Raw genomic sequence first — 27,877 nt, 5'->3', positions numbered from 1 at the left:
TTGTTAGGGGTAAGGGGAGGAAGCTAAGTCACTGATTTGCTGGATTACCAGGTGGATCAGTTAAGGTAATATAATTACATTTTTGGAAAATTCTGAATTTATGACTCAGTGCCTAAAATGGGTCAGAAATAAGAAAGAAATAACACAAATGGCAACAAAATATTTATTAAAAATGTATTTTTATTTACAAAAAAAACACACACACACAAAAACACTTTTTTGTTGCAACAATCAGTTCTTCCAGACCTGCTTCCAAGTTCCATGAAGGGTCCTAATGAAAGAACTGATACAATCAGAAAAGTAAATAAAGTTAAGGCTGTTATAACTATTATAACTGTTATACTCAGCTGATTTCACCTGATACCCTGCACAACCTGTATGGTTCACAGTGAATGATCCAATAAAAAGAAAATATTTCCAAGGCATCCCACCCCCCCCCAAAAAATGGCAATGCCAGAGGTCAGAGGGAAACGGCTTGATGGGCTGCAGCAGAAGAAGACCACATCAGGTGCCACTCCTGTCAGCTAAGACGCTACTTCAGCAGGGTAACATGGCAAGTCATAAACCTCAAATCTTAAACATGACAGTGAGTTTTCTGTACTCAAATGTTCTCCACAATACGAAAGGCAAGTTTTCAAAGTTTGACTGCATAAAAGGTTGAGAATTGCTTTATACCTAAAATTAAATACTACCCCACGAGTCTACAAGTTATATCTGAAACTTAATGCAGTGAACAACTTCTTCAACTTGCAGTTGCCTCAAGTTGTTTTGGCACGATCTGAACAAGGTGATATTGATATTTAGTTACTCCTCCTGGACGCCAGAGGGCGCTGCAGTCCGATTAGCGAATTCAAACTGGCTGGTAAATGGTGAGCGCGCGGGTGTTTTTAAAAGAAAAACAGGAGTATTCATAAACATGGCGGCTGGAAATAATAACAGAACCGCTTCAGATGTAAATAACTTCGAAGAAGATGTCAGTTTTTCTCACATTACCGCCGTAGCTACAGGATGGATGTCGGACTTCATGTTTCTAAGTTTGTGTCGAAGTTTTAAGGAGAGCAAACGTGATGAATTCAACGAAACGCTCTCAGCTTTCCAGAGTGAGTGAGGCACCTAGGTTACGTATATTTATGCTAAATTTATGATTATTCCAGTGGTGTTAGATTAGCTTCCTAAGTTTACCATTAGTTAAAGATTAAAGGTTGTTATGGACAAACATAAAAGAACCAAATATCACGTAAAATATGACAGATATAAAGGTGAGATATGTTTAAGGAGTAGACGCCAAAACAGCGTCCGAGATGAAACTCTTTAAGCCAGGTTTATTTTTATGTATTTTTTTTTTTTTTGTTAAGACCTGTCATATTGTTGTTAAATGCAACTGGCACCTTTACTCAGAAAAACGAGAGGAAGAGGAACCTCTCGTTGGTAACTTTAATGTAAATATACGTGCAAGTCTTCACAAAGTTTCTGAAAATGTTGTGCCTAACACAATTTTTTTTTTCATTTATTCTTCTGTTTTTTCCTCAGCCATTCAGAAATTATCTCTTAAGAGAAATGAGAAAGCAAAGATCTGTGACTTCCTGGCAAGAGTCATGCATGGAAAACTGCTGGGTAAGAAAACATGATGCCAGCCTATATTAAAATACACATTAAAAACTATTAAAGATGAGAAAGGGGTTGGAAATCACAGACTAAAAATATATATACCCACCTGTCTCTTCATCAGTGATGCATTAACTCTCTGTGGCCTAGATTTGTGGACATTTGTCAGCTCCACATCCATGATCTAAATCTCCCGTTACATCCACATCCCATCTTGACAGTGTCTACCTGCATTGAGTTTCTGCCATGTACTTACTACTTACTTACTAGATATTTACGTTAACAAGGAGCTGAGTAGTTGTACTACTGTTTTACTAAAAAAAAATTTAACAGCAGCAGACTCTTTCTGTCCTTCATCCTAGTTGGCTTCCTGTTTCCTTGTCCTGTAAAACACTGTTTTTCTTCAGATGTGCAGTTTGAAGATGATGCCTCTGTGATGCCTCTGATGTCGGCTGCCAGACTCTGGTCAGACCTCAAAAACACTGTGACAGACGAAAGTTTGTTTAAAAACGTTGCCATCCTTTTGATTGTACAGGTAATAAAGTTTTGTTTTGTTTTTCCTGCCTCAGTATGGGCCTTTGGGGGATTACTTCACTTGTAATTGAGCTACAAACAATATAGGGAAAGAGTTTGTTTAACCTCATATGCATTTTTCAATTTTGAGAGCACAAAGGAGCGTCATGCTTGAGTAAAGGAAACGGTGATTAATAAAACTAGTTAAAACACGATCTATTGCAGTGCTGGTGGTTTTCCTTCAGCTCTCTTTGGGGGAACTAAACATTTTACTATGTGGGGGGGAAAACACAACACCAGTGCTGAAACTATACAGATGTTTGATTATGAAATGAGCAGGGTTTAAGTCCTGATGTTGGCTGCTTGTATTGATTTTGAGTCTAATGTCATACGTTTACCCTGTGCCTAGTCTGTTGTTGTCTGCTTGGAGAAGGGTGAAAGGTCTTCTGCCTCCTCTGCCCTCAGGTGGTTTGAGAATAACCGTGAACTTCCACAGGTCTGTATGGCAGTTATTCTCCCTTTCCTTTTCAAAATAAAGGTCAATTTTGGAACATTTTAATTATTCAGTAACAGATTTTAACAACTAATGTGTTTTAACAGGGTTTGAGAGTTAAGCTTTCGAAAATAGTTGCACAGGAGGAGACTTACCACCCATTCCTCATGAGCTTCAGCTTCAGTTGCCTGCTAGAGACAGTCCAGTCCTACTTGGATGCCTATTTGGAGAAGAATCCCTCTGACTACCTTCTCAAGGTACAGCACCTGCAGAACCTGTGTTTTATGTCACAGCCAGTATCAGAATGAGATTGGAACACAGGTCTGCTCAACTATGTGAAAAATCACACTCACTACTATCATTGTCAATATTGAGATCACACTTCTGAGAATTTTGAGAATAACCTTTAGATCCTACAGGTTCGTGTCTCAGTTATTTAAAGCTCTACTAGGTCACTTGTGCATTTAAAATCAAGGCCAACATGATGTCCATCCAAACCTTAGTTCACAAGTTGTTTGTCAGGCCTACATACTGAGTTTCTACAAGTCATACAGCACTGTGTTCACTTAAAATATTTGTTTAAAAAACTAGACTAGATATATTTATACGTATTATGTTTCAGGTTCTGGGCTGAATATTTTATTTCCTAAGTTGTAAGTTTAAAATTCACTTTAAACTCTTAGAAATGTTTTGGGGTTTTTTGCAAAAAGTTGTCGACTTCTTTTGGATTTCTGCTTTAGGGAGCACCACAGGGGATCATCTCACCCTTTCTTTAGCATCATCTTTTGTCACACCAACCTTCTGCATATGCTCTTTCACTACATACCTCCATCTCTGCACATGTCGAAACCATCTCAGCCTCGTCTCTCCAAACTTATGTCCAAGCCAAAATGTATGACCCTTTGCACTCTTTGTGAGATGGAAGGTTTTTTTGGGTAAATACACCGATCAGTGGACACTAGTCATCATGGGGACTCTGGGGCTGCATAACAGTTACAGTTTGGCCATCATCAGAAAATCCACAGATCTGTGCTCGCCCACTTTTTTCTGCTTTTGACACGTGGACTTCAAGCTCTGACTGTTCACTTGCTGCCTGATATATCGCACCTCTGGATTGTTGTGAAGAGATAATCACAGTGCCTGTTTTAATGCTGTGGCTTGCTGATGGGTGTACATGAGGTGTCCAAAGTTTCTCAGTAGTTAACAGGCAATGCTTAACAAACAATTTTTTGCAGATATTAATTTCTCCTCTTTTTTTCTCCTTTTGTGCTGAAACTACGCTCTTATCCTCCTGAGTAATGGCGCTCAGACCAACTGAAGGTGCTGATGTGATGTTATCAGTCATAGCTAATTGACAATTTGTCATCAAATTAGTTAGAAGGGCAAACTGCTGCATTCTGTAGAGTCGTCCTCAGGGCCTAACAGACTCGCTTATTCAGGAAAGTTTTATGAATGATTTACGCAAGCCAATGACCTCTTGATGGCTGTACTTGGAAGGGTATGCTAATGAATGCCCTCATTAATTTTGCTTTTCATTACAGCGTTACTTGGACCAGAAAGTTAGTTGTTTTTAGAAGTTTATGAAAGGGTCATATTTATATGCATAAATTAGCAGAGCTAAATGTCTGTGTTATGTCTACATCTCCGATCATCAGGCAGCTTCAAAGATGGTGCAGTCCTCACACAAAACTGAAGGTTTGGAGGACGAGGGGCCTCGGGACAACCCTCTTTCAAAGAAGGCCAGTGATGTCACGGAGGACAGAAAGTAAGTCGTAGTATTTTTGAAAAGCCCCATTTATTTAAACTCGGCTTCTCCTTCATGCTAAATATTCAGCTTTATTTATGTCCTAACAGGAAAGGAAACACCACATGTCACAGGTCAGTAAGAATATGTTTAACACTCACCAGACACATTATTAGGTACACCTCGCTAGTACTGTATTGGAGCTCATTTTGCTTTCTAAACCGCCTCGATGCTTCATGGCACAGATTCAACAAGGTGCTCAAAACATTCCTCAGATATTTGGGTCTATATTGAAATGATAGCATCACACAGTTGCTGCAGATTTGTCAACTGCACATCCATGATATGAATCTCCTGTTCTACCACATCCCAAAGCTGCCCTCTTTGATTGAGATCTGGTGACTGTGGAGGCCATTTCAGTACAGTGAACTCATGTTGTGTTCAAGAAACGAGTTTGAGATGGTCTGAGCTTTGTGGCATGGCACACAGCCATCAGAACATGGGAGTACTGTGGCCATAAAGGGATGGACATATGGCAATATTCAGGCAGCCTGTGGCATTGTAACTATGCTTGCTTGGTACTAACGGCTGATTCAGACTTTTGTGGCCAATGCCTTTGTCGGCATTCGCACTTGTGCACAACGCGTTACAGTTATGTCCCGATCTTTTATGTCCTCTGCCAGCCAAAATGATTCGAGGACTTCTTCTCTTCCTAGGTCCCCTTTTTCCAGTTTCTTTTGGGTTTTTTTGTTTAGTTTTGTTTTCTCCCCAGAGGCTAAAAAAATGTGTCCTTGGTGAAGTTTTTCCACTTCTTTTTACATCCCCTCACATCAGTCTTGATAGTTTAAGGAATCTCCCTCAAGGAATTCAATCTGAGAGTCCATATATTGACGCAGGGATTGATGTTCTCTCACTGATTCATTCGAAAGAAGCAGGAAATGCACAGGAGGAATCAAGAGGCCACTCAAAGTAGTTGGGGTGTGAGTTTCAGAGGGGTTTCTGATTAGTGTACCTGTGACATAGATTTCACATAGAAACATAAATCCTATTTCGGGGACAGGCCAAGAAAATATTCCCTACAGCACCAGCCTGAACCGTGTTTTCATATTGTTTGTGCCAAATTCTGACCCCCACCATCAGGATGTGCAGTGTGCCCTTCTGCTGCTGTCGCGCATCTTCTTTGACGTTTGATGCGCATTCAGAGTTGCTGTCCTGCAGCATATTTTCCCACCAGCTCAAAGCCATGTTTCCATTCTCCCCTAACATCAACAAGGGATTTTCACCCGGAGAACTGTCGCTCACTGGACATTTTCTCTTTTGGGACCATTCTCTAGAGATGGTTGTGAAAATCCCAGTAAATCTGCAGTGTCTGAAGTACTGCCATGTCACATTCAGGGTCACTTAAATTACACATGTAGGTTAAGGAAATAATTGTGTCGCACTGTATTACTCTTCCACAGACCAAAACGGAAACTACTCTCAACCATAAATACAGATGTGTGGAAGCCTGATACATGCAAGAAGCGTCATTTTTCTCCACGTCGAATCTCCAGTAATGGTGGGTTTTAATTTTCTTGTGGCTTTGATTGGTTTCTGAATTTTTCTTTTGAAATTTATTTACCAGCACATCATATTTGAGCCTGAATACAAGTAAATTAATTTCAAACCTTACAGCATCAGAGTTATCCCAGATGACAGAAAATTCACCAGACACAAAAAAGGTACAAAAAACAAGAAAACCCCCTCAAGTAAGTAGAACCAATTAATCCACAAATCAGTTTAAGGAGTTATAAATATTCCTTTAAGCATAGAAAGCAGGAGTTTATGTTTTTTCCTTTTTATCTAGAAATGGACCTCCCAGCTGGACAAGTACCTCAAGGATGGTGTTAAACGTCACGGGCAGGGGAAGTGGTCTCGTATCTTAATGGATTATGACTTTGAAGGGCGCACCGGCACCATGCTCAAAGACCGCTGGAGAGTTCTAATGAGGGCACATAAAGTGGGATAAAGACACACAGAGCTTCTCTAATTCGTACAATGTAGCATTTGACCTGTAAATAAAATCACCTGATTTTTCTATTGATTTTTTTTAATGATTTTAGTTGCATGCTCTGCTATGTTTGCACTGAAACAATTTACCACCAGAGGGTGCTCAAGCACAGAACAGTGATCTGGGTAAGTTGGTCTGCTGTGACTGGGTAAATTTGACAATGTGTAACAATGTGACAATGTGTCAGTAAAACATAATTGTATATTTCACTCAGTCTTTTTTAGCTGACCAGCTAAAGCTGAGTTAGTTCCTTAACCGTGTCAGTGTATGTGCTTTGCTGCTGCTGTGTGCACCAAGTCATACCACCAGAGAGCAATCACAGGAAACGATGTAAAAGTTTTTAGTTTTTTATATTTAAGGCCACGTTTTTTTAGATAAATAAGGTGTAAGACAAGACATTTGGAAAAGAGTACAATAGCATTGTTTTATAACCAAAATAAAAGGAAGTGTGCTTAATGTGTGTGAGGAAAAGGTGGAATGCTGTACAAGTGTCTTTCTATTTTAATGTGTATGAAAATCTGCTTTTTAAAAATACTTTACACTGATCTGGACCATATTAAAAGACATATCTGCAAAATTAGGCCTCCTCTTAGTGTTGATAGAGAGACGATGTGTTGAGGCATGTGGCTGCCCACTGATTATTGGTTTTCAGATGTTCACGTGAAATCCATATCAGATGAAGACAAAACTGTGTTGTGGAGGACAGGCGCACCGCTGAGTTTTCTGGATCTTCTTCCAAGTCCCGCTGCACTGCGGGTTCCCCACCGCCTGCCAGTGGAGCACAGTCTCCCTGCAGCACAGTTAAACCACTGGTTTCATACCACTTTATGCACATGGTTTCACATAGTCATTTCACAAGATCTCAGCACTGCTTAGCTTAAGGCAAGGGCACATTAAGTGTTGAAGCAGAAGGTGGACTAATTTTGTAGCTGTTTTAAGTTTTATGAACTGATTTAGATTTTTATGTGAAATCGTGCAGTTAGGGCTTTGTAGGCAGGAACACAATTTCCATAACTTTGGCTCTGTACGGTAGTGCAATAGATTAAAGTGCAATTTCAATGCAGACTTTCAGCTTTAATTCAGCTCCTTTCAGGGTCTCAAATTGGATAAGTGAGCATAATCATAACCAAAATGTTTACCTTTTAGGATTTTGTTAGTTATGGTTGACAGACTGACTGAAAGCCATGCACATTAATGAGTTTCCTCCTCCCTGATGGTTTTCCAGGCCTTTAGTTTTTTTTGCCATTTAGTTTGCTCTTCAGGACTTGAAGTGCATGCTCGATTGGGTTGTGTTCCCTTCTCATTCTGTCTTCCATCTTGCAAGTATTGCTGTCTGCTTCAAATAATGAAACATTCTTAGTCTTTTTCTTCTTAATATACATGTTATACTTTCATTAGTCCAAACAAATGCTGTTTCACAACTTGTCTGGTATTGTTAGATGTTTAAATGTGTTTTTCTGCCCCTGGGCAATGGTTATCACTTGGTTAGGTGTTATGAGGGGTGTTCTTTTACCATAGAACGGATCATCTACAATTATTTAATTATCAATGGAAAATCATGCCTTTTTACTTTGCTTAGCACACCATTGAGTTATTATCTCTTTGTTAAACATTCACCACTTCTAAAGTTCTGCCTCTCTCACATGTTTTTACCACTGAAATCTGAAAGTTGTGGGTTCAAACCCACAGTTTTCAAATGCAAATGGTACACTTGGAATTTTTCCAGATGTTTTACGTTCAAAATTGCTCAAAAACTAAGCCGAGAAGCCCACATCTGTCCATGAAGCAGCTTTTCAGTCAGATATTTTGGTCCCTAAAGAAAAAGGGGGCTACATAATAAATAACCACCATTCCTAAATGTTCCTTCAGTTTGTAAAAAAATAAGAATAAAAGCTGAGAGTCTGCCCTTTTAGACCACATTCAGCTGTAAATTAAATGTGTTTTGGTAAACAGCCAAACAGTTTAAATATATCTGGACTGGAGGAAAAACACATGTAAAATGGCCGATAACTGCATACTTGTCTGATTCCCGACCGTCTCCCTGGCAGCTGCTGGTATTGTTTCGCATGGCAGGAGGTTCACATGCCACACACACGTTAAAGCCCTCTGTTATGTAGCGCATCCACAGTGTGTGGGGCCGGTTCTCCACAGTGCAGTGGGGCGTCCGTGACTCTAGCTTGAATTCCACACAAAACCTAAAGGGTGACAGGATTAGAGTAATGAAGGTGAACAAAGTAAATCCTGGAATACTGAGACAGTAGAATTCAAACAAAATAAACCCTTAACGCACAGGAGAGGGACATTGAGGCATCATCACTTGGTTAGGCGATATTGGGAATTACTGATCAGTAAAAAAGAAAAACCCACTTTATCCCCAGTAGCAGGGACACAGCTCTAATGAAAGGAATAACAATAATTAAGCATATAGATGCTTTGAACTGCTCGCAATACCGCACCTACTGTCATCCCAACCTTTTGTGTATGCGCTTTTCATGTGACAGCCTTGAGTATTTCATTTCAAAGGATTGTTGGCAGTCTTTCAGCATCGCTATGTTTAATGGTCTGTAGACAGAAGGCCAGGTGGGCAAACACCTACAGGTAGCTCGTTGGTAGGAAAACGTGGAGCTGTTATCTCCTTTCAATTTCATTTGTGATACAAAGCACAAAAAAAGAGGTTTTTCCCCTGAAAGCATTCATGAACCTTTCAACTCTTGAATTCAAAGATTCCTGAGGTATGTGCAGTTTCAGAGAGCGTCTGCAGGCTTTATAGTACCATGATATGAAACCTACCCAGGGTTTAGGGGGTTTCCGTAGCTGTCGTGCTTGGGCCTTCCCTTGGCAAACGCCATGCTGGTGATGAGTGCAGGACCTGATAAGAGAAACCAGATCATCTATGAATTACAAAACAGGCTCAAATGCAAGAAAATATGCATGCAACGTCACACACGCGCACACACAAAAATGCAGATACAGTAAAACCAGAGAGTGTTTATCTGGTTGCATACCTGAATTGAAGCCACAGTGTCTACCCAGGTGGTCTCTGTATTCCCTGCAGCCAGCTCGTTGCTCAAGGCCGGGGCAGGGCTGGCCACTGTTGTGGGGCTGCTGCTCTATGTGACGAACACGGATTCGCACCGAAGGCTGGCAGGGTTTGGCACAGCCGCTCCAAAAGCTCCAGTCGCTCACAACACAGTCCTGAGCTGTTGGCACCAGTATCAAGAGAGAAACGTTATTAGAGGAAATCCTCTGTTGCAGCGAACAATTAAACTGCATTTAAACCAAAGACTCACTCCCTAAGATCTTAGCTTTTGTGCCAGGATTCCCATCGACAATAAGATATACCATTGTTCTTTAAGGGACGAATAATTATAATATTCCAGTGGAAGAGTGGAATGTGACTCAATATCCAGGAAATAACTTTGGATTAATGAAGCATTGATTGTGACTTGTGGAATTAGTGCTTCCTGCTCTGCTACAAGTATTCTGACAGTGCGCCAAGTGCGCCGCTCAATCAGTGACTGAGTCCTGTGATTTATTTTCTTTGTGCCTGCTCTATGATTCCACTTTGATGCATTAAACATTCAGATTTAGTCACTACTGGCCCATAACACATATTAAATGTGCCTAGCTTGTTTGACTGTAGCTGTTATCGCTACAACTGATTGACAGAACCACATTCTTAAAATATTTGTACTAATTCCATTATGTGGGCCAGCCAGCCCACTGAAATGAGGCTAGGCTCAGAGCTACTGGGGTTATTTGGTGTGCTGATTATTTTTTGTAATGCGGCAGGTGAGACACATGCAAGAAACACAAAATCAGAGATTATGTGAGGTTTGCGCCATGTTAGAAGCTGAAGAAAACAACAAAAGGCACAGAAGAGTTGGAAAGGACTGAAGTTAAATGCACACAATTTGACATGTATGGGAAAATGTGGAACGCATCCACCCATGCCACTTCTCTCATTAGAGGTATGTTGTGTGATAAGCAGCCCACTAATGACCAGATAGTGGTGATAATTTGTCTTGTTTTATCTTCTGGACAACAGATTTAGAAGATAGCAAGAGGTCGGGTATCATAAAGTTAAGGTGCGCACCAAAAAACAAACAGTTCCATTCATCACTCACCTGGACACTCTGTGAAGTAGTCAAAGCAGCAGTCTTTAGTTCTGACGCAGCCTTCATCACAGTAGCATGTGCCGTGCACACGGTCCATCCTCCAGTCAGTTGTCAAACAGTTTGTGTCTCTGCCTCGGCAGCACTTCCCTGAACAACCTCCACTCACCAGGTGGTTCTCACCTAGAGCAAAAACTACCAGCAACCAGCAGGCAAACTCAACAGAGAATCCCATCATGACGGAGTGAGGCCAGAAGTCAACCTCTGAAGTAAGATGCCAGCCTCTTGGTTTCCCCCCAGTCTGTGCTCACACACGTCTCTACCTGTGTTTACTCCTGCTCTGGTTCTGCTTCTTTCATGCTCATGACCGTGAGAGGGAGAGGTTGGAATACCAGCCCAGCCCAACCCAGCCAGGACTGAGCTCTGCCACAGGAGCCCTTGTGACCTGGAATTCCTGTGTCCGTCTCCTGTGTCCAGCCCTTCAGTTTCCCTCCAGAAACAGGTCTGCAATGCAACCTACAGTACAAAACACCCAATTCCAGCACTGGCTTTCGTGTTGTGTGTGCCTGCCTTTCCTCAAAGCTGGTGTCTCTCTCCCTGTTCCCAGCTGAGCACCTCCCTCCAGTCGATCACACTCGGGAGGAGACGATGAGGACAAGGGAGGGGTGAGCTGGTGATGCATGCTTTACCATCCCGCCTCTGTTCTTTCTTTTTTGCCTCTTTCTTACCTGCCTTATTCTTGTTTACCTTTTTTCTGACCCTCTTTATTCAGAATACCTGTGCCCTTCTGCCACCCCAGGTTTCCGAGTCCCAAAAGAAAGGGAGGAATGTGAGAATTTGGCAGGTCTCCAATCAATTGTTCTACTGTATAACACCGTCCCCTTCTCACCTCTCTCCCTTTTTCTCTTTCCCTTTCAAGTTCCTGTAATCCAGCAGAAATCCAAACCGTTCGGGTATGATTTTGTCTGTGTGTTTGTTTTGCTTGTGAGGTTTATGTAGACTAAAGATTAGCTTCACTTGGTCAGAGGCTGTCAAAAAAAATCTACATATCAGCTTCCCCTGAGCTCAGCCATAAATAAGGTAATTGTTTTATGCGTGCAGTTGTTTCCTGCAATTCTGAACATGTGTGCTATTTGTTTTAAACAAAAACAAAGGACTTTTAATGCACTACTCAATTCCTAAATGCTGGAAGCTAATTCCTTCTTGACTTTGTTTCCAGTTTTATGCTTATCTAAGATAACCATCTACTGGTTGTAGGTCATATTATGAAGGCAAACAAGAAAGTGGTATCAGTCTTATCAAGGAAACAAAGAATCATATTCCCCAAAAGATCTCCTTTTACCAATCACTGATAACCTGTTATATACTGTTATAACCTGCATACAACATGAAAACCCATTTCAATACAATGCTAAGAAAACATTATCTGCCCCCTTCCTGATTTCTTATTTTTTCCATATTTGTAACACTTAAATGTTTCTGTTCATCACACTAATTATAATATAAGTAAAAAAAATAACCTGAGTAAATACAAAATGCAGTTTTTAACTGATTATTTTATTTATTAATAAAGAAAACAACGTATCCAAACCTACTTGGCCATGTGTGACAAAGTAGTTGCACCTCTTCTAAATCATGAATTAATTGTCATTAACCACATATTTTGATTTACAAAGACTTTTCTAAGGATTTGGGGCTCCAGCAAACCACAGTGAGAAAATGTAGAACAGTGGTGAACCTTCACATGAGCCTACCAAAATCACTCCAACAACACATCAATGACTCATCCAGGAGCTCCCAAAAGAACCCAGAACAACATGAAAAGAACTTCACTCACTTGCCTCAGTCAAAGTCAGAGTTCATGATTCAACAATAATAAAGAGATAAAATCTCCTCCATGGGAGAGTTCCCACCACAGCTGATCAAAAAGGATAAAAAGACTCATCTCACATTTGCCAAAAAACATCTTGAAGATCCATTTCGAAGACATTTCGAGCATTTTATAAAAAGAATATATGATGGTCTCGGGCTGCTCTGCTTTTTTCAAAGTCTGGAAGACTTGTTATAATAGATTGAACCATGAATTCTGCTCTTTACCAGATGATCATGAAGGAGAAATCAGTTCATGCCCTAAAGCTCAAGAGCCCTCAGCTTAAGCAGCAGGACAATGATCCAAAACACACCTGCAGGTCCATCTCTGAATGGCCCAACAAAACAAAAAGAGGGTTTGCAGTGACCTAGTCAAAGTCCAGCCATAATTCAAGTTGAAGTGCTTTGGTATGACCTCAAACAACCCCTAAATGTAGATAAATTAAAACGATTCTGCAAAGACAAGTGGGTCAAAAATTCCTCCACAGTGATGCAAAAGACTCACTGCTAGTTATTGCAAACGCTTGATTGCAGTTCATGCTGCCAAAGGTGGCACAAACAGTTATTAGGTTTAGGAGGCAAATACTTTTTCACAGTGCTGTACGTTGCACAGGAGCTCCAGTTTGCATTATTTACAAACCGCAGTGTAGTGTTAATATTCATAATTCACAATTCTTCAGTAAAAACTGAAACTCCTCAATGTGAAATGAAAGACTATCAACTTTATAATGTAGGACAAGCCCAGTCGTGCCCTCTTTAATGGCATGATGGAGGGCTACACAATATATGGCAAGGATTTCTAATGCTGCTGCTGATTGATGATGACAAATTGGAGAGGGCAGACAAAAACCATTCTTTACTTATATGCTCCAGGGGGCCTGACTGTTACTGTTGCTGAAGAAGCTCAGCCTCTTCCACATTATTACGGCCAACAAATGGGGCCTCTGCAGGGAGCATCAGCAGGAAATGAGGCCTCCTCACGCCTCCTGCTATTGAAGAGTTAGACACTAGTAATAACTGGATACTTCGCTGTCTTGAAAAATAATCTTTCACAAGGGGGTCTGGCTGGATCCTTTGATTATTCTTCATGCTATGGAGCAGGTAGGTCAAGCGACAGTAATAGCCTTCATCTCCACCACAATCATCAGCAGAGGCATCGCTAAGAAGCAAGTGTCTGAATCAGTGAAAGTTAAAGTTAAGTTAAAGTTAAAGTACGTTAAAGTTAAATCTACAAATATTAAACACAATAAATAATCCAAGCTGTGAAGTATCTTACTTTTTAACCAATTGCTTTCTCATAAAGTCCAACTATAGTGCTGATTTGATCTGTCCACTGATGCAAGACGTTCAGAAGCATCAGCCTCAGCATGAAGGAAGCGCACATCAAAGCATGTGTGTTTTCCATGTGACAGGCTCCCAGCCATGGACCTCCTGCCCTTACTGCTCATTTGTCGGAGACAATCAGCCTTACAGCAACACACCCAGTCATCTTAGTGTACATCGGTTAATGTTTCACAAGACGGGCAACAGTAATAGAGCATATTTATGATCTCCAAACAGTGTCGCAAGTTGCTGCGTCATCCATCCCCTTCATTTGTGGCAAGAGCAGAGATAGAAGGAGATACAAAGAAAGATCGATTTAGTAATAAATGAAAGTCTGCTGTCCTCCCCTTCTTGCAGCGGGAAGGTAGAAGGGTCAGCCCTAGCTTCATCTCATCTATATGGGGAATGTAAACTGGCTCTCCTCAAGGGAAGACTTGACCTGGGTTCCCATAGTTTCAAAAAGTTTCTTGACATCAAAAGCTCTGGTTGACAAATACTAGAATTTACCTTTACAAGATGGCATGTGTTGTAAAGATGATGTCATCCATGACTAAGAAAATGCTTCCTCTGTGCTGCACAGAAACTTTATTTTTAAGCCTTTCTATTGAAAAAACAAAAAAGCAACATCAAAGCGAAAAAAGACCCAAATGTTTGCTCTTAGAGAATATTTGATTAGAGCTGGTCGAAGTAATTAGTTCGAGTTTCTTTCTTCCTGATGAGTACAGTCGGTTCCTCCCACATGAATGGAAGCCTTTGTCTATTATCTTCTCAATTTATAGCACATTCTTTCACGTCTACATTTGTACATTTGGGTGGTTTTCCAAGTGCGGGAGTGTTTTGCACCGTCTGTTCTTATTATCTGTTCTTATGTAACTGAGTTTCAGTAGTTTCCTTCATTGTAACTTGAGTTCATCCATGCACGGGCATTTCTTGTGGATTATGTATGCATCTATGCCACACAGTGACATGAGTTATTATTTAATGAGTTGAGAAGTTTGGTGTTTGACTTAGGGCGAGTCACCAAATCACACTTTTAAAAGTTTTTAAAAGGGCGTATTCACAGTGCAAACACTCAGTGAGCCTTGCTCTTCATGTCGCACTTACAACAGCGTCTATTATGGCAAGACGTTTTGTACGTCCTTCTAATGATACTCCATTCATTACAGGTCATTACTGCTGGATAGTTTACGGATCCAGCAGTAGGCCCCGGAGAGGACTGATGACACTCTAGCAATGGCTCTACAAGCTGGCTGGCCTTGGAGAGCTGCCAGTGTAATGACATCAGAGAATGTGATATTGATGAAAGTTTTTCCCCTGCCTGATCCTGACATCGTCACTGATAATTGTCCCCTCATGAGTCACCTCACCTGGCATATGGATCCATATGTATGTAAATCAATGCAGACATTAGCAGCAGCCGGCAGATGAGTCAAGATGTGTGGGTGGGGAGCGAAACCGAGCCCTGCCCCTGAGAGAGATGACGCTTCGAGTGATGATAATGGCTAGGTGGCAGGGTGGAGCTATCAGGGTAGATTTCATAAATCACATCGTTAAATGTCACACAGCAGTGGAGAGGTTAGGGCCTCGGGCTAGTGCGCATGCATGCGTGCGTTTCTCTGTCAAGGGCAAAGTGTGTAAATATATATATCGTTACCAAACATGTCAAATTTCACTGATGCCTGTGAATAACAGATCACTCTAGTAGGATAGATTGATGACATGAAAATAAACAAATGTCACCTGACTGACGATGCTCTGAAAAAGACAAAAAAAAGATTTGACCTCTTTTTTATCACTGTATAACTGTCTTTTAGGATCCTTAAACATAATTTTTAGACCACTGACAAACTACAGACTACCAGACATGTTTCCTTTTTTATGCTAATCCAGACACACGGGGTCCAGAGTATACAAACGAAGTGATAATTGTTGTGCACAGCAAACTGCTAATGATCAACACTTTCAATATAGAAAAGCGCTGTGCTTTTCCACAGACTCGAGCTGGCTCTTTTCATCTCATACCTAATAGCGATGTTAGCACAGGGTTTCTTCCTCTCTGTCAGAAAAGCCTAAATTGCTCAAACTAAAGGACTCTGTTCAGCATGAAGAGTGGCCTCGGAGCCTATCTTTGGTGCCTGTCTATCTCGGTGGCCTCAAAGTCTTTTTCTGGCATCTGTCTATGTTATACCGAGCCGTGACTGCAGCATCGTGAAGGTCAAAAAGCTGAGTTGTAAGCAAAAATTTAAAATGCACCACATCTGAATGAATAAAAGGAATGAACACGAGTTTTTCTCTAGTATAAAAATGCACATAGTTTAAGGACAAAACCAGAAGTGGGAAGATAAAATGATCAGCGAGAACACGTGTTATCAAGTCAGCCACAGTGAATAATAATAAAAACTTACATCTGAGTCTCCTGAACTGTTTCGAGGAAACCTTGTCTCATCAAAATTTAGATAGCAGCACAGCATATTTGGGAGATTTTTGATCTGAGGTGTTGGCACACAGGCTACATTCTCTGATCCTTGCTGATAGAGTCACCTGGCACAATGTCAAGTCAGGTGAAACAGTAACACAACCTGGCTTCTTTTTCCAGTTCATAAAACGTGTTTCTGATGCTTTCATGCCTTTAGTGTGAGATAAAATGAATTGGCGTTTTCGTCATTATCGGATCCTTGACTTAAGTGACAGTTGAACTTTTGATTCAGCACTGTCTCGTTTGTTCAAGGTTCCTGTGGAACTACAGTGAAACGATAAACCACTTGTGGGCAGGCCCCAGAACAGCTCCTATTAAAGACCTCATTGTTGACTGTTTGTTCCAGGTCATTTTGTTTCACTACACTTGAAAGGGACGCTAAAAACCCTGCAAGAAGAGGGAGCCCCGGCCTCCATTTGGGCATTCATGCACCCCCTTCCCTTGGTATGAATAAGGGGATGGCTCTGTGTTTCTAGGTCACTGTGTGCCCCTGAAATGCACACCTCACAATCCCGGCGGAGGGAGGGACGCAAACAGAGCCTGACGTTTGACAACATCTCAGTGCTATTTAATAGGGAGCTTAGGCACACACTCCCTGAAATTAAACACAGTTGACAGTTGAGTTTCAGAGCGCGCATACTGACTGATATCCTTGATGATGGCTTCTTCTCCTCTCCCTTGCTGCTTTGTTTAAATCCAGCAGAAATGCCAAAAAGAGAAAAAAAACAATAACTGAAACAAAAACTCTCTTAAATGTATATCAGACTACGTAGAAGCCTTCATCTGTCACTTTCAGCACTAAATGATCTCAGCGACAGAACTTCATCTCAGCTGTTTCCCCTGCGCCTTTCTGATTGGCACAGGGCAACGCAGAGGGGAGCTGTAGCAGCGTGATAACACGCATCAGCAATTAGTGGAAAAACGATTTCAGCCATTAATTCTTTCTTTTCTTGTTCCATCTTTATTTACACACAGAGCCAAGTAATTTTAATCTTATTAAATTTTAAAGGGTTGTAAAGAAACTTTAAAGTGACGTCAGATGTGACATTTTCACAACCTTTACTTCCACCAAAGGGACAAAACTTATAAATAGTTCAAGTAATGAATTAATGGTTCAAATATGTAGCCAAACACTGCACAATTATCCAGTATAGACGGCTGTAGAAAGTAGCATAAGGACCAGTTCTTTTTATATCGATTCAAAAAGACTCATATTTCCGCACACGTCCCGATTTCTCTCTACACAAAAATAGACAGTTGCATGGCTGCTGTCAAATACAATGAACAAGAGTATTCAGCAGCAAAACACTGCGTTGTGTGGGACAGCACCACATTCTCGAATCTGGGGGCACAGTTTTGTGTCTGTTTCGTAAATATGGAATGCATATTTTGCTAATTGTAGTGGTATATATGTAGTGTTTGCACCAAAAAGTGGTGTGACGGTCCACATATTAACCTGTGTGGTGAAAAAAAAGCTATACACATGAAGGAAGGTCCTCAAAATAACAAAAATAAATTTATTTAATTTCAGGAAGACAGTTAACAAGGCACAATAATGGCTTTGCTAAACTATTTACTATATATGTCAATATTTCACTTACTTAACAAAGCTTAGATATGCTATAAGTCTGAAACACTGTGGTAACGATGAGGCCAAAGCTGGACACCATATGAAATATGATACAGATGATACAGAAAGAAATATGGCCGTATTATACAAGAGCCATTAGAAAGCTAAATTAAATATCCTGCATGCAGGTGCTGGGTGGAAAACTGCTGACAGCTGTGCGTCAGACTGGAAAATGTTTACCTAATAATCATCACCGGCATTTATTGTTGCAGCAAGTCCATACTACATGTAATTATGAATCCCAGAATGTAACCACCAGCCATACCAAGCAGCAAACTAATATCACCGAGGACAAACAAGCAGTCAGAACGAGCCACTGAAATGAACATGGCGCCCTAAGTGGTTTATTCTCTTCCGTCGTTGGCACAGACTCGAATGTTTTTAACCTCGACCAGTGTGACTGGGAAGGAGGTGATTGTCAGGATGGAGGCTTTCGAGGGTTTCTCATTTTCTTGAGCTTTTCCTGCCTCACCGTCTCGCCCTCCAGAGAGGACAGCTCAGATATCCTGTGGATGAAAGAGCGAGAGGCTCCAGCCATTGGGTCCGGATAGGACTGGCCTATGTGGCGAGAGAAATGGAAAGAGATGGAGAGAAGCACAGGGCATATTTAATCTCTAAATATCCTGCACACATTTCCCTGTTATTAAGTAGTAATAATCTTAATTATAGATAAACTTTTGAATAATATGCAGCATGTTACATAAAAACACAAAAATATGTTTGTTGTTTGTTTTTTCACTTCAAAACTAAGTGTGCTGTAAAGGCAGTACACGTGGCCCTGATGTGTTAAGGCTGAGAATGAAGTCAAAGCAGGAAGTGAACTCACTTTTCTGATTGTCTTTAACAGTCATTACGTTGGAGGATGGATATTTCATCTTGGGCCTGCAGACGACACAAGGACAACAGAGCTGGCTGCATTGAGAAATAACTGAAAACACTGGCTTGGTCACATTTTGTTTAGAAAGCCAAAATACCTGCCAAGCTTGCAGTTCTCAACCGAAAAGGTGTTTCTGCCACTGAGGACTAAAGCTGAGGGAATGAGGACAGCTCGATTTGTGTTCAGTTTATAGCTTTCAGGGTACCTGGAAGACGCAAGTAAAAACATTACGGAGTATAATGAACGCAGAGCTGACATTTTACAAAGCTTCAGACCATCAAACCCCACTTTTCCCATAAATAGAAGATTGAGAATAATTTGTTATTGAGATAATATTTTTGTGCAGCATAATGATTTTCAGTTGTAGCTGTAATCGCCCTTGAACTGCCAGAAAATTAAACATTAAAAGCTACACGAGCTTTTCTTTTTTTCTGACAGATAATGCATGCGTGTCAAAACAATACTTTTATCTGGCTGCTGTTTCTCTTTCTTCACGTTATCTGTCATACCCCGCATGAGACTGTGACTCAGTATAATAACTAATATCTGTGCAGCTGTCTCGTGAAATATGCTTTTTTTTTTAAAGAAATTCCAGCTACAATAAGCTGCCCAAAAGATGTTAATCCAAAGGTTACCCCAGGGTGAAGGGTCGCCCTGTGTGGCTGTGGGAAAGCTCCTTGGAGAGGCTGAAGGATGGGAGGTTACCAGGTCTGTGCACATGGTAGTCTCTTGGCAGTGGAGGAATCACAGTTTTGGTCCTCTCTAACATCACACCTTAAAAAGGGAATAAGAAAATTGCTATGCATTAATTCCACTGTCAGGTTATATCTGTAAGTTTCCCGCAAGTATCTAATGTCCCACTTTGGAGTCAATGGAAAGGGACCTATAAAAACTATGTAAGACAACAGCTCCACCTGTTGGCAGTCAGTTCACACAAACCCCATGCCACAAATTTAAATTCAGCCCATTTTGAGTGGGGAAGTAAGAATAAACTCCTTAGTTTCCTCTCAGTTTTATTAACATAAGGCTGTCTCCTGTTCTGCAGTTCTTACATTTTCTATCTAACAGAAAGCGCCTCCCGCTGAGATCCCTCTCTGGGTTGGTGTTTTGCAACTCCAGCTTGTCATCTTTGGTTAAAGTAGGCATCCTAGAAAAATTGGAGAAAAATATATCAGCACACGTGGATTCTATATTTTAGATAGTTGAATACCACCTAGAAAAAAAACTAAAACATGTCATGGCAGTAACAAATGTCAAAGTTTTATAAAGAAATACTTTTTTATTTTTACATTAAATCAAATAAAAATGGTTTCAGTAACAATCTTTATGATTAATCATCATGAATTTCTTACGATTCACTGATAATTTTCCATTACTGATTTGTAATGGAAAGTCAGTGGAGGCGTAGGGGAGGCCCACCTTCAGCAATCATTACTTCCACTGTCGAGTGGCATGTTGTGTTTCCTAGTGGAGTTTTATCATGTTAAAATGCTGAATGGTGATTAGAAATCCCCCTTTTTCAATAATTATGTTAGCACTGTGCTCAATATGAATTTTAAAAAACAATCTTCCCTCTGAAACTTGTCACAGTATTTTTGTGATTTCCCGTATGGAAAATTGTCAAACAAAACAATATTTCATACAATAGTTTTTGGTACTCTCACACCACTAACTCGCTCAACAGCACCAGCTAACACCAACCTCAATAAAAAATATGTGAGAGACGCCTTCAAATGACTAAGAAGGCCAGTGTATGAGTCTCTAGTGTCAGAAGCAGGGATGCCTCATGGGTCCTGAACTGGATAATGGTCAAAAGGTGACTCGTGAATATGGTCTTCTGGGCAGAAGTGCAAAGAAAAGGCTAAATCTGAGACTAGCCAATAAAATAAACAGATTAGAAAGGGGGAAAGAGCACAATGGACAAAGGGAGGACTGGAAAATGTACTGTGGGCAGATCAAGGTATTTAGATTTGAAAGTTAGAACAATTGTAAATGTAGTAGAAAGGAAAATATGCTGGAGGAGTCCATACACTGCCCTTCAAGCAGGTACAGTAGAAGATTTCTACAGAACAAAAGGGATCTTGAACAAGGACGTGCAAAATACTATTACTACATTTTGCATATGCGTAATGCCATATGCTTTGGACACAACTTAATCGGAGCTAATTTCATTTTTCAGCAGTACAATGAACCAAAGCACAGTTTCACTGCAGGGAACTATCTAGAGAGGAAGCAGCCAGCTGGTATTCTGTGTCTAATAGAGTAGCCGGCACAGTCACTGCATCTCAGTCCTGGAGAGATGATGTAGGAACACTCTGGCCATATGCTACGTATGAAATACAGATCAAACCAGTCCGGCTTACAGTAAGCAATTCAGGAAGCATGGGGTTAAAAGTTTCCAGATTAAAAAACTGACAGCTGAAATCTGCAGCTCTGTGATTTCTGCAGGTGGGCGATTCTTTTACAGTAAAGTTTCATTAGCAAATCATTATTTTGCAATGTCTTGACAGTATTTCCTATTCAGTATGCAAAAAAGTATGGCTTTTCATTTAAAAATATGACATTTTCTTGGTGTTATTGAGCATTATATTCAGGGCGACCTTGTCTCAGGGAGTGGGTCATCTACCAATCAGAAGGTCGGTGGTTCACTTCTCTGCTCTTCCAGTCTGCAAGTCCTGCAAGGATCCTTACCCTAAGGCAAAATACTGAACTCCGAGTTACCCCCCAATGCATCCATCAGGGTGACTGTGTGTGAATGTTAGACAAGGTCCTTAGTGCTTGTATGAATGTGAGTGTGATTATTATGTATATTATTATGTAATGAGGCTTGAGTCAAAGAGTGTTCAATTATATAAGTACCAGTCCGTTTATGTATAATTCTTGGATCTTTTATCATGTAAAATACCTTAATATACTCATACTCACCCTAAAACAGGGCTCTATAAAGGAAATAAGTGGTTCATGTTGTGGGCTGGATATGGAACCCAGGAAGGAATTATTTATGGTTATCTATGTATCACTAAAAATGCCATAATCAAAATTAAATAAATGACTGAATAAATATATTGATATGCAATTAATAGCACAAATATTTAAAAATGTGTTTTATTCATACAGTATGAGATGAAATGCATTGGTCTTTTCGTTTTCCTTTGTATTTATTTGCATCTCCATGCAATTTTTTACATTTGTTTTTACGGAACTTCCGCATTAATTTGTCTTATTTTATGTTTGCAGTCGTATCTTTATGTATTTTTGAGCAAGCCTGATGATGTGGAGTAGCCAATAAGTAGGTGCCAGCCTCCCTTACTTGCATAATAGGTAAAAAATAATAATAAAATAAATAAAAACAGGCAGACATTAGTCTAGTGTTAATTACGTTGGATTACAGTAGTTCGGGTCTTCCATATAAGCCTGGCACAGAAACAGTAACGCTACCCACTCTCTTTCAGTCTGTACTAGCATAGTGGTTAAAAACAACGAGTGTGAAACACTGTGAGAACATCTCTTTTATTATATCTGTGGCGTAGTTTTTTATAGCTTCCAAAATATTCACATAGCTTACCCTCCAATTATGAAGCCAGTCAGCTGAGGTTTCCCGTCCCTGGACTCTACAACACAGACAGCGCTCAGCATTTTACGGACCGTTAAGCTAGCTTCTTTGAATGAATCTGGCACATTTATGGAGCACGCTTACTCACTGCTCAAAGGTTGTATAACAGGAAATTTCCTTGGTTGACTTTGCCTTAAAGCCGTTTGCCCTCCACCTGCTCCCATCCTCAAGTTCCTGTATGTCGGATATCCAACCGCATCAGGGCCGCGGTGCCCGCAGTTCGAGCTTTCCCGGGATATTAGCCCCTTTACGGTGATTATCGACGGGTCTAACTGGCAAGTTATCATGATGGAGCAGCCGCACGAACATATACTTCATACATTACCTTAGTGCTATACACAGCTACGACACAGCTAACGGTACATGGGTTAAAACCGGTTATCCCTGAGCAGCAGTGCTAGGCTGCAGCTCACTCTGGTACAACGCTAACGAGTCATCACGTCACCATGGAAACAGGCTTCAAAATTCGCCTGCATTGTTTTTTTTATTTTATTTAGCTTTCTGTGTTTCCTAACCAGGTTTAATAGAAATGTACCCAAATACTATGTCCTATAATACCTAGATAAATATATATGTATTTTATCCATTATCCCTTATCCATACAGGCTACCGCTAGCCCACAATTATTTGATAAATGCAGTAAATTGCCTTCAAATATAGTTTTTAGTTAATTTTTACAAGTTAAAAGTGTGTGTCCTTGAGAACTACCCAATTTATGTAGTTAACTCCCTGGGTGGATATTATATTAACGCTGGCTAACGGTGGATATTATATTACTAATATATTAAGTAATAATGTACACAACCACACCCACACGTAAATACCAAACAACCTGCGTGATTCATAACACATTTACACATTAATGACAGGACCAGGAAGGTTTTTTTCCTCCAAATTTTTATTGTACATTTTGAGTCCTTTTGAAAACCTGGGGGAAGAAAATAAGACAATGAGGTAAGAATTTTGATGTTATATAAAGTCTCAGGAACACATCTTTAATAAAAAATAGATAGCATTCAACATGTATCCATGTTTGGATTTAAATAGATTTTCAAAGAGAAAGATCTCCCAGTCTGTGATTTAAAGCTCAATGACTAAAGATGTGGTTTCAGACAATGTTGGCTTATTAACAAGTGGTTTTCACCATAGTCGATAAGATGGGGAAAAAAGAATATGCATCATTAACCACATCGAATCAGTCTACTTTCAAAACCTGCAAAATATCACTGAAACTCACCACGACTTTAGTTCATCCTCCTGATCAGTCTGTTGATCTGATCCTCCCTGTTGCCGGCATCTCCTCCCTCCACGAAGTGTGTGGTCTTCTTGTTCATGCCGCCGCGTGGGGACGACAGCTTGAAGGGCCACATGAAGTTGTTGGCGGGCTTGAAGTTCTTTCCAACTGTGTAAATCTCATGGATGAGGTCCTCAACACAGATGATGCCATATTTGCCTACAGATGAAAAGCATTTAATAAATTGAACTGCGAGCCAGCTTTAGCATTTAAGTGTTTCATTTCAAAATTTTAAAAGCGAAGGGCTGATTAAACCAATAGAGGTAATCCAAGAATGAAACTGCTTGGAGCAACTCATGCTTTTCTTCTTTTAATTTAGACAACAAGACTCATTTCCAGATGTGCTTGCTGCCATTTGAAGCGCTGATGTTTTCAATCTTTTCAGGCACAAAGTAAAACTCTTCGAGCTTGATAAGCAAGCCTCATCTTTCCATTTCATGTTCCAAAACGTCTGACCAACAAATACAGTACAAGCCAAGAATTATCAACTACAAATCTCTCTTTGGTAAAGTCCTGTTAGGTTGGCATGTGGCTTCAGACTTAACTGGCAAAGTTTTCAACCTTTTTTTCACCAAAGTCGATAAGACGGGGAAAAAAGTGTACATCATTAACCACATCAACCGCCAACCATTTACCTAAAAGGTATACTACAAACATTTTCAACGGCACTGTAACATTTCCATACCGAGGGACTTCTCCACCAAAGCGTTGTCTGTGAGGGCAATGCGCTGTTTCCTGATCTTGCCGTACCCACGTTTGTAGACGAGCTCGCGCACAGACTTCAGGTTGGGGTACCTGGGGGGGGGAGCAAAGGTTACAGTTTTGAAAGGAGCACAAATCAATGATGTTAACGTGTGTTAATTTATAAAGAAGTAGGATTATAAATACTCATTTTTGTTTTATTTAGCTCAAAAGATACTTTAAATTTCAAGCATACCTGAAAAACACTTGTTTAGTAAATCTAAGTAATTTGAGTTCTTCTAATGAGTTTGATGTACATAATCTTTTTTTGGCAAATTGCCCACCACTGCTTAGACATGAAAGTGCCAGGTTTGGAGAGATGAAATCTGAGCTCTTAATGTTTTGGGCTTCATATTTTAATATTTTTGTAAATGCCACTTAAATTATTGTTTTGGGGAAGAAGCATGATCTACAATCTGAATGGCAATTCTCCCCACAGATTTAGTAAAACTCATTGCATTAACGTTACAGATTGCCTGGATACTAAACCTGACAGTTCAAATTTAGGCTCAAGACTCAACTGACCAATCTGAGGATCCTGTTTTAATCTAATTGGTATGATTGAATGGTAACAATTCAAATTTCTGCAGCTTTGATGCTTCTTTCAGGATATTGTGCCACTGTGTAATGCATCTATGGGGTTGTTCTGTGTTATAACCAATCCTGCTTTGCTAAGATCTTATGAAGGAAAAAGTTTAGTTTTAAATATTAAATCTACACAATTCCTCCCAAATGCAGATGTGCCAAATTAACACAGTCAACAACATGCAAAAAATGTTAAGTCAACTAAATACAAAGTTAAATACAGTTAAATACAAAGCATTACACAGTGGCAGATGATGGTGTTTCTTGGACTCCATCATAGTATAAAGAAATATCAGTAACCTAGTACAACATTGGCAACAATATTGCATCTACCAATACAGATCAAGTTATCTGCATTAAAAGCGTCACTTAGACACATCCAAACAAGACTGACATAAATGACTGGACAGGAGTAACCCCAACCAGCTATATAAATATCAAAAATGGAAGTCTTAAGGTGACCAAAAAGCAAACACTACAAGTCTAACCTACAGTGTACTCCCGTGCCAAGTAACACACACTTCCACAGGGCTGTTGTAGTGAATATCAGGTAAATTCTTCCATTACAGCAGCACACAGCAATGTCAAACACACAGAGCACAAACATTTCCATTGGGTCTTTATCAAGACATTAAAGCTTTGTGAAATATAGCCAAGCATTTACTGTGTTTAGTTTGACACTGGCTTATTTTTATATAAACTGTTTAACAGTACTTTAATGTGTTGATTTCAAGTGTCAGTGAATGACCACTGTAGTAAATGCCAGGTTACAAAAGTTTCTGGCTGCATCATTACAGTATGAAGCCAACACACTCACATTTGTCAACACACTGGCACCTACCACTATGAAATGTGGTTTCAGACAAAACTGGCTTAGTTTCAGTCAGTAATCACCATGGTCGATAAGATGGGGAAAAAAGTTCAGCATCATTAACCACATTCCAAGTGTATCACCTATTTAGAGACGTGCTAATACCCCCCACCATCACTTCTTATTTCTGAACAGCAGGTTTCAGAGTGACACAGTCCTTACCCCCAAGCAATGTAAGGCTCTGCAATTCTGAGCATGTTGATTGAAGCCTTGTTCAGCTTGACAAAGACACCATTGAAGATCTGGCGCAGACGGAGCAGCTGCAGAACTTTGCGGACCTTGGGGCTCACACCGTTGATGCTGAAAAAAAACAAAACAAACAAAAAAAAGTATGTTGTGATTACGGTTTGGACTTACCATCAAAGTACAACTTCCTAATTAAGCTGCTTAGAGTGGTTTCAGAACATTATTGGCTTTTTATTACAAATGTGTATCAGCAGAGTCGATAAGTCGGGGAAAGAGCATGCATCATTAACCACTCAACTGTATTTATCCACAAGGACTGGCTTAATCATTCAATAAAAATGACTTCTCAATAGCAACTGAATTAACAAGCAACTGAGCAGCTAAACACAACGTTTTAGGCTCAGCTGCTGGACATCCTCTCATGTGGCACTGCCTGCACAACACCTTACAACTGATTGTGCAGTTCTTTTAAGCCAGATACAGAGGAATCCCAAGCAGTGCGCATCACTCACCCTCTGATCCTGATGACAAAGGCCAGTTTGGGCTCAGCTGGCACATAGAAGTTTCCCACTTTGCGAGCCATACGGCCCATACGTATCTCACGCCTGTACATCTGCCTGTACTCCTTGTGGTACTTCTCAGCCCTCTTGTAGATCAGTTTCCTGGTCACCTTGCGGACCTGGATGCAAAAGGGAAAACACGTCGAAGCAGTTCAAAGCTCTATCCGATATCTCCATCCATACGGGAATACTTCTGTCTGCACAAAGCTTCACTTTACCTTTTTCTCAGCCAGCAGCTTCTTGACACGCATGGCCTTCATGGCCGCGTAGGCCTTTCGCCTTTTCAAAAGGCTCTCAGGGACCGCCGGAACCTTTTTTCTGTTTAAACGTTAAAAAAAAGATGCTGTAAGGAAAAAATCCGAGGCGAGATGGGGGACAAGATACCTGAACACATGTACATCGCTCAACAGAAACGATGACTGAATCATGGGGGCTGCTAGCTTGCCAGTCTGTCACTTGCCGGCTTCCACACAGGTAAATACTACTTCATACAATAGCTTTCGAGACTTGAGAGGTTTAACAGCATAAACTCAAAGGTTGCTGAAATAGCTGACTATTATTTTAGTTCTAATTTTTTAACCACAAGAACTGGACACTTGTAAAATCCACAGACGCTAAAGAGACAGCCATGTTGAACTCGGCTATATGGACTCAGTTATTATAAAGTACCCTTAACAACAGTAATAATCACCATCTGTAACAATACTGCTATTATTCTATCATACATGAACTAAATAGCTTATTCGCGTTGTAAAATTAACAGCAGAGGCTAGTTTAATGCTGGATGTGATTAGATTTTAACACAGAGGGAAACACTCACTCTGCGTCCGCCATTGCGATCACCGAGAAAGAGGCTTTTTCGTTTGCGCATGTGCGGGATAAAAGCGTTAGGACCTCTGCGGAGCGTCCTTCCGACTGCCTGATGGATAAATTATAGCGATGTATTCAAAACTAAAGTTAAGCAAAACCCGCTGTAATAATGCTCTTGGATAAATGCTTCCTTAAATTTATAGGTTAATATATCAACAACTATTTTCTAAGACTGCTGCAAGGAATATTATTGTAATAACAAATGTTTTAAAGGTAAGACAACGCTATAATACGTATTCTGGTGTAGAACTACCTGGCCTTATTTTAATACATTATTTTATATTGTTTCTTTTTTTTTCTTTTCGTTTTTTAATTAATCTAAACGCTACTTTGCCCGACTTCCGTGCTACAGGTGGCGTTATGCAGCCATCTGACCAGCAGAGGGCACAAACACTTCATTTTGCAACGCACGATCAGAGAGCGCCTGTAGCGTTGAACCTCCCGCCCAGCACTTTGCTTCAG

The 27,877-nt window shown here is 40.3% G+C and overlaps 4 protein-coding genes and 3 non-coding genes across 8 annotated transcripts; 1 reads left to right on the top strand and 6 right to left on the bottom strand.

Moving 5' to 3' along the window:
• The first annotated feature begins 871 nt into the window (after positions 1-871).
• On the top strand, positions 872-6,976 carry terf1 (telomeric repeat binding factor (NIMA-interacting) 1). 2 transcript variants are annotated; one of them, XM_006794607.3, is made up of 10 exons: positions 872-1,100; positions 1,531-1,614; positions 2,013-2,140; positions 2,528-2,614; positions 2,719-2,868; positions 4,267-4,376; positions 4,466-4,489; positions 5,816-5,913; positions 6,030-6,103; positions 6,202-6,976. In XM_006794607.3, the coding sequence occupies exons 1-10, from the start codon at positions 917-919 to the stop codon at positions 6,361-6,363; spliced, it is 1,101 nt and encodes a 366-aa protein (XP_006794670.2). In that variant the 5' UTR covers positions 872-916; the 3' UTR covers positions 6,364-6,976. The 2 variants fall into 2 exon arrangements, with proteins under 2 accessions (XP_006794670.2, XP_035765271.2); XM_035909378.2 differs by lacking the exon at positions 4,466-4,489.
• Positions 6,737-11,090, bottom strand: sbspon (somatomedin B and thrombospondin type 1 domain containing). Its single transcript, XM_006794606.3, has 5 exons — positions 10,533-11,090; positions 9,411-9,605; positions 9,196-9,274; positions 8,424-8,600; positions 6,737-7,195 (listed from the first exon to the last, which is right to left on the bottom strand). Exons 1-5 carry the CDS (start codon positions 10,756-10,758, stop codon positions 7,078-7,080), a joined length of 795 nt encoding a protein of 264 aa, XP_006794669.1. The 5' UTR covers positions 10,759-11,090; the 3' UTR covers positions 6,737-7,077.
• Positions 11,091-17,677: 6,587 nt separating this feature from the next.
• c9h8orf89 (chromosome 9 C8orf89 homolog) lies at positions 17,678-22,759 on the bottom strand. Its single transcript, XM_006794608.3, has 7 exons — positions 22,397-22,759; positions 22,261-22,306; positions 19,748-19,842; positions 19,331-19,469; positions 18,793-18,900; positions 18,645-18,700; positions 17,678-18,376 (listed from the first exon to the last, which is right to left on the bottom strand). The coding sequence occupies exons 1-7, from the start codon at positions 22,593-22,595 to the stop codon at positions 18,237-18,239; spliced, it is 783 nt and encodes a 260-aa protein (XP_006794671.2). The 5' UTR covers positions 22,596-22,759; the 3' UTR covers positions 17,678-18,236.
• A 420-nt stretch (positions 22,760-23,179) lies between these two features.
• On the bottom strand, positions 23,180-27,450 carry rpl7 (ribosomal protein L7). The gene is made up of 7 exons (XM_006794610.3): positions 27,366-27,450; positions 26,764-26,863; positions 26,498-26,664; positions 25,962-26,099; positions 24,288-24,397; positions 23,546-23,761; positions 23,180-23,236 (listed from the first exon to the last, which is right to left on the bottom strand). Exons 1-6 carry the CDS (start codon positions 27,377-27,379, stop codon positions 23,553-23,555), a joined length of 738 nt encoding a protein of 245 aa, XP_006794673.1. The 5' UTR covers positions 27,380-27,450; the 3' UTR covers positions 23,180-23,236; positions 23,546-23,552.
• On the bottom strand, positions 23,408-23,500 carry LOC118454486 (small nucleolar SNORD12/SNORD106). Its single transcript, XR_004843760.1, has one exon. It is a non-coding gene; the product is annotated as a small nucleolar SNORD12/SNORD106 (small nucleolar RNA).
• On the bottom strand, positions 24,128-24,220 carry LOC118454487 (small nucleolar SNORD12/SNORD106). The gene has a single exon (XR_004843761.1). It is a non-coding gene; the product is annotated as a small nucleolar SNORD12/SNORD106 (small nucleolar RNA).
• LOC118454485 (small nucleolar SNORD12/SNORD106) lies at positions 25,778-25,869 on the bottom strand. The gene has a single exon (XR_004843759.1). It is a non-coding gene; the product is annotated as a small nucleolar SNORD12/SNORD106 (small nucleolar RNA).
• Positions 27,451-27,877: the final 427 nt, after the last annotated feature.

The sequence above is a fragment of the Neolamprologus brichardi genome, chromosome 9 (genome assembly GCF_056152115.1).
Source record: "Neolamprologus brichardi isolate AB-2024 chromosome 9, ASM5615211v1, whole genome shotgun sequence".
NCBI lineage: Eukaryota > Metazoa > Chordata > Actinopteri > Cichliformes > Cichlidae > Neolamprologus > Neolamprologus brichardi.
Note: the sequence above shows the minus strand (reverse complement) of the source record. Positions and strands in the feature narration are given on the sequence as shown.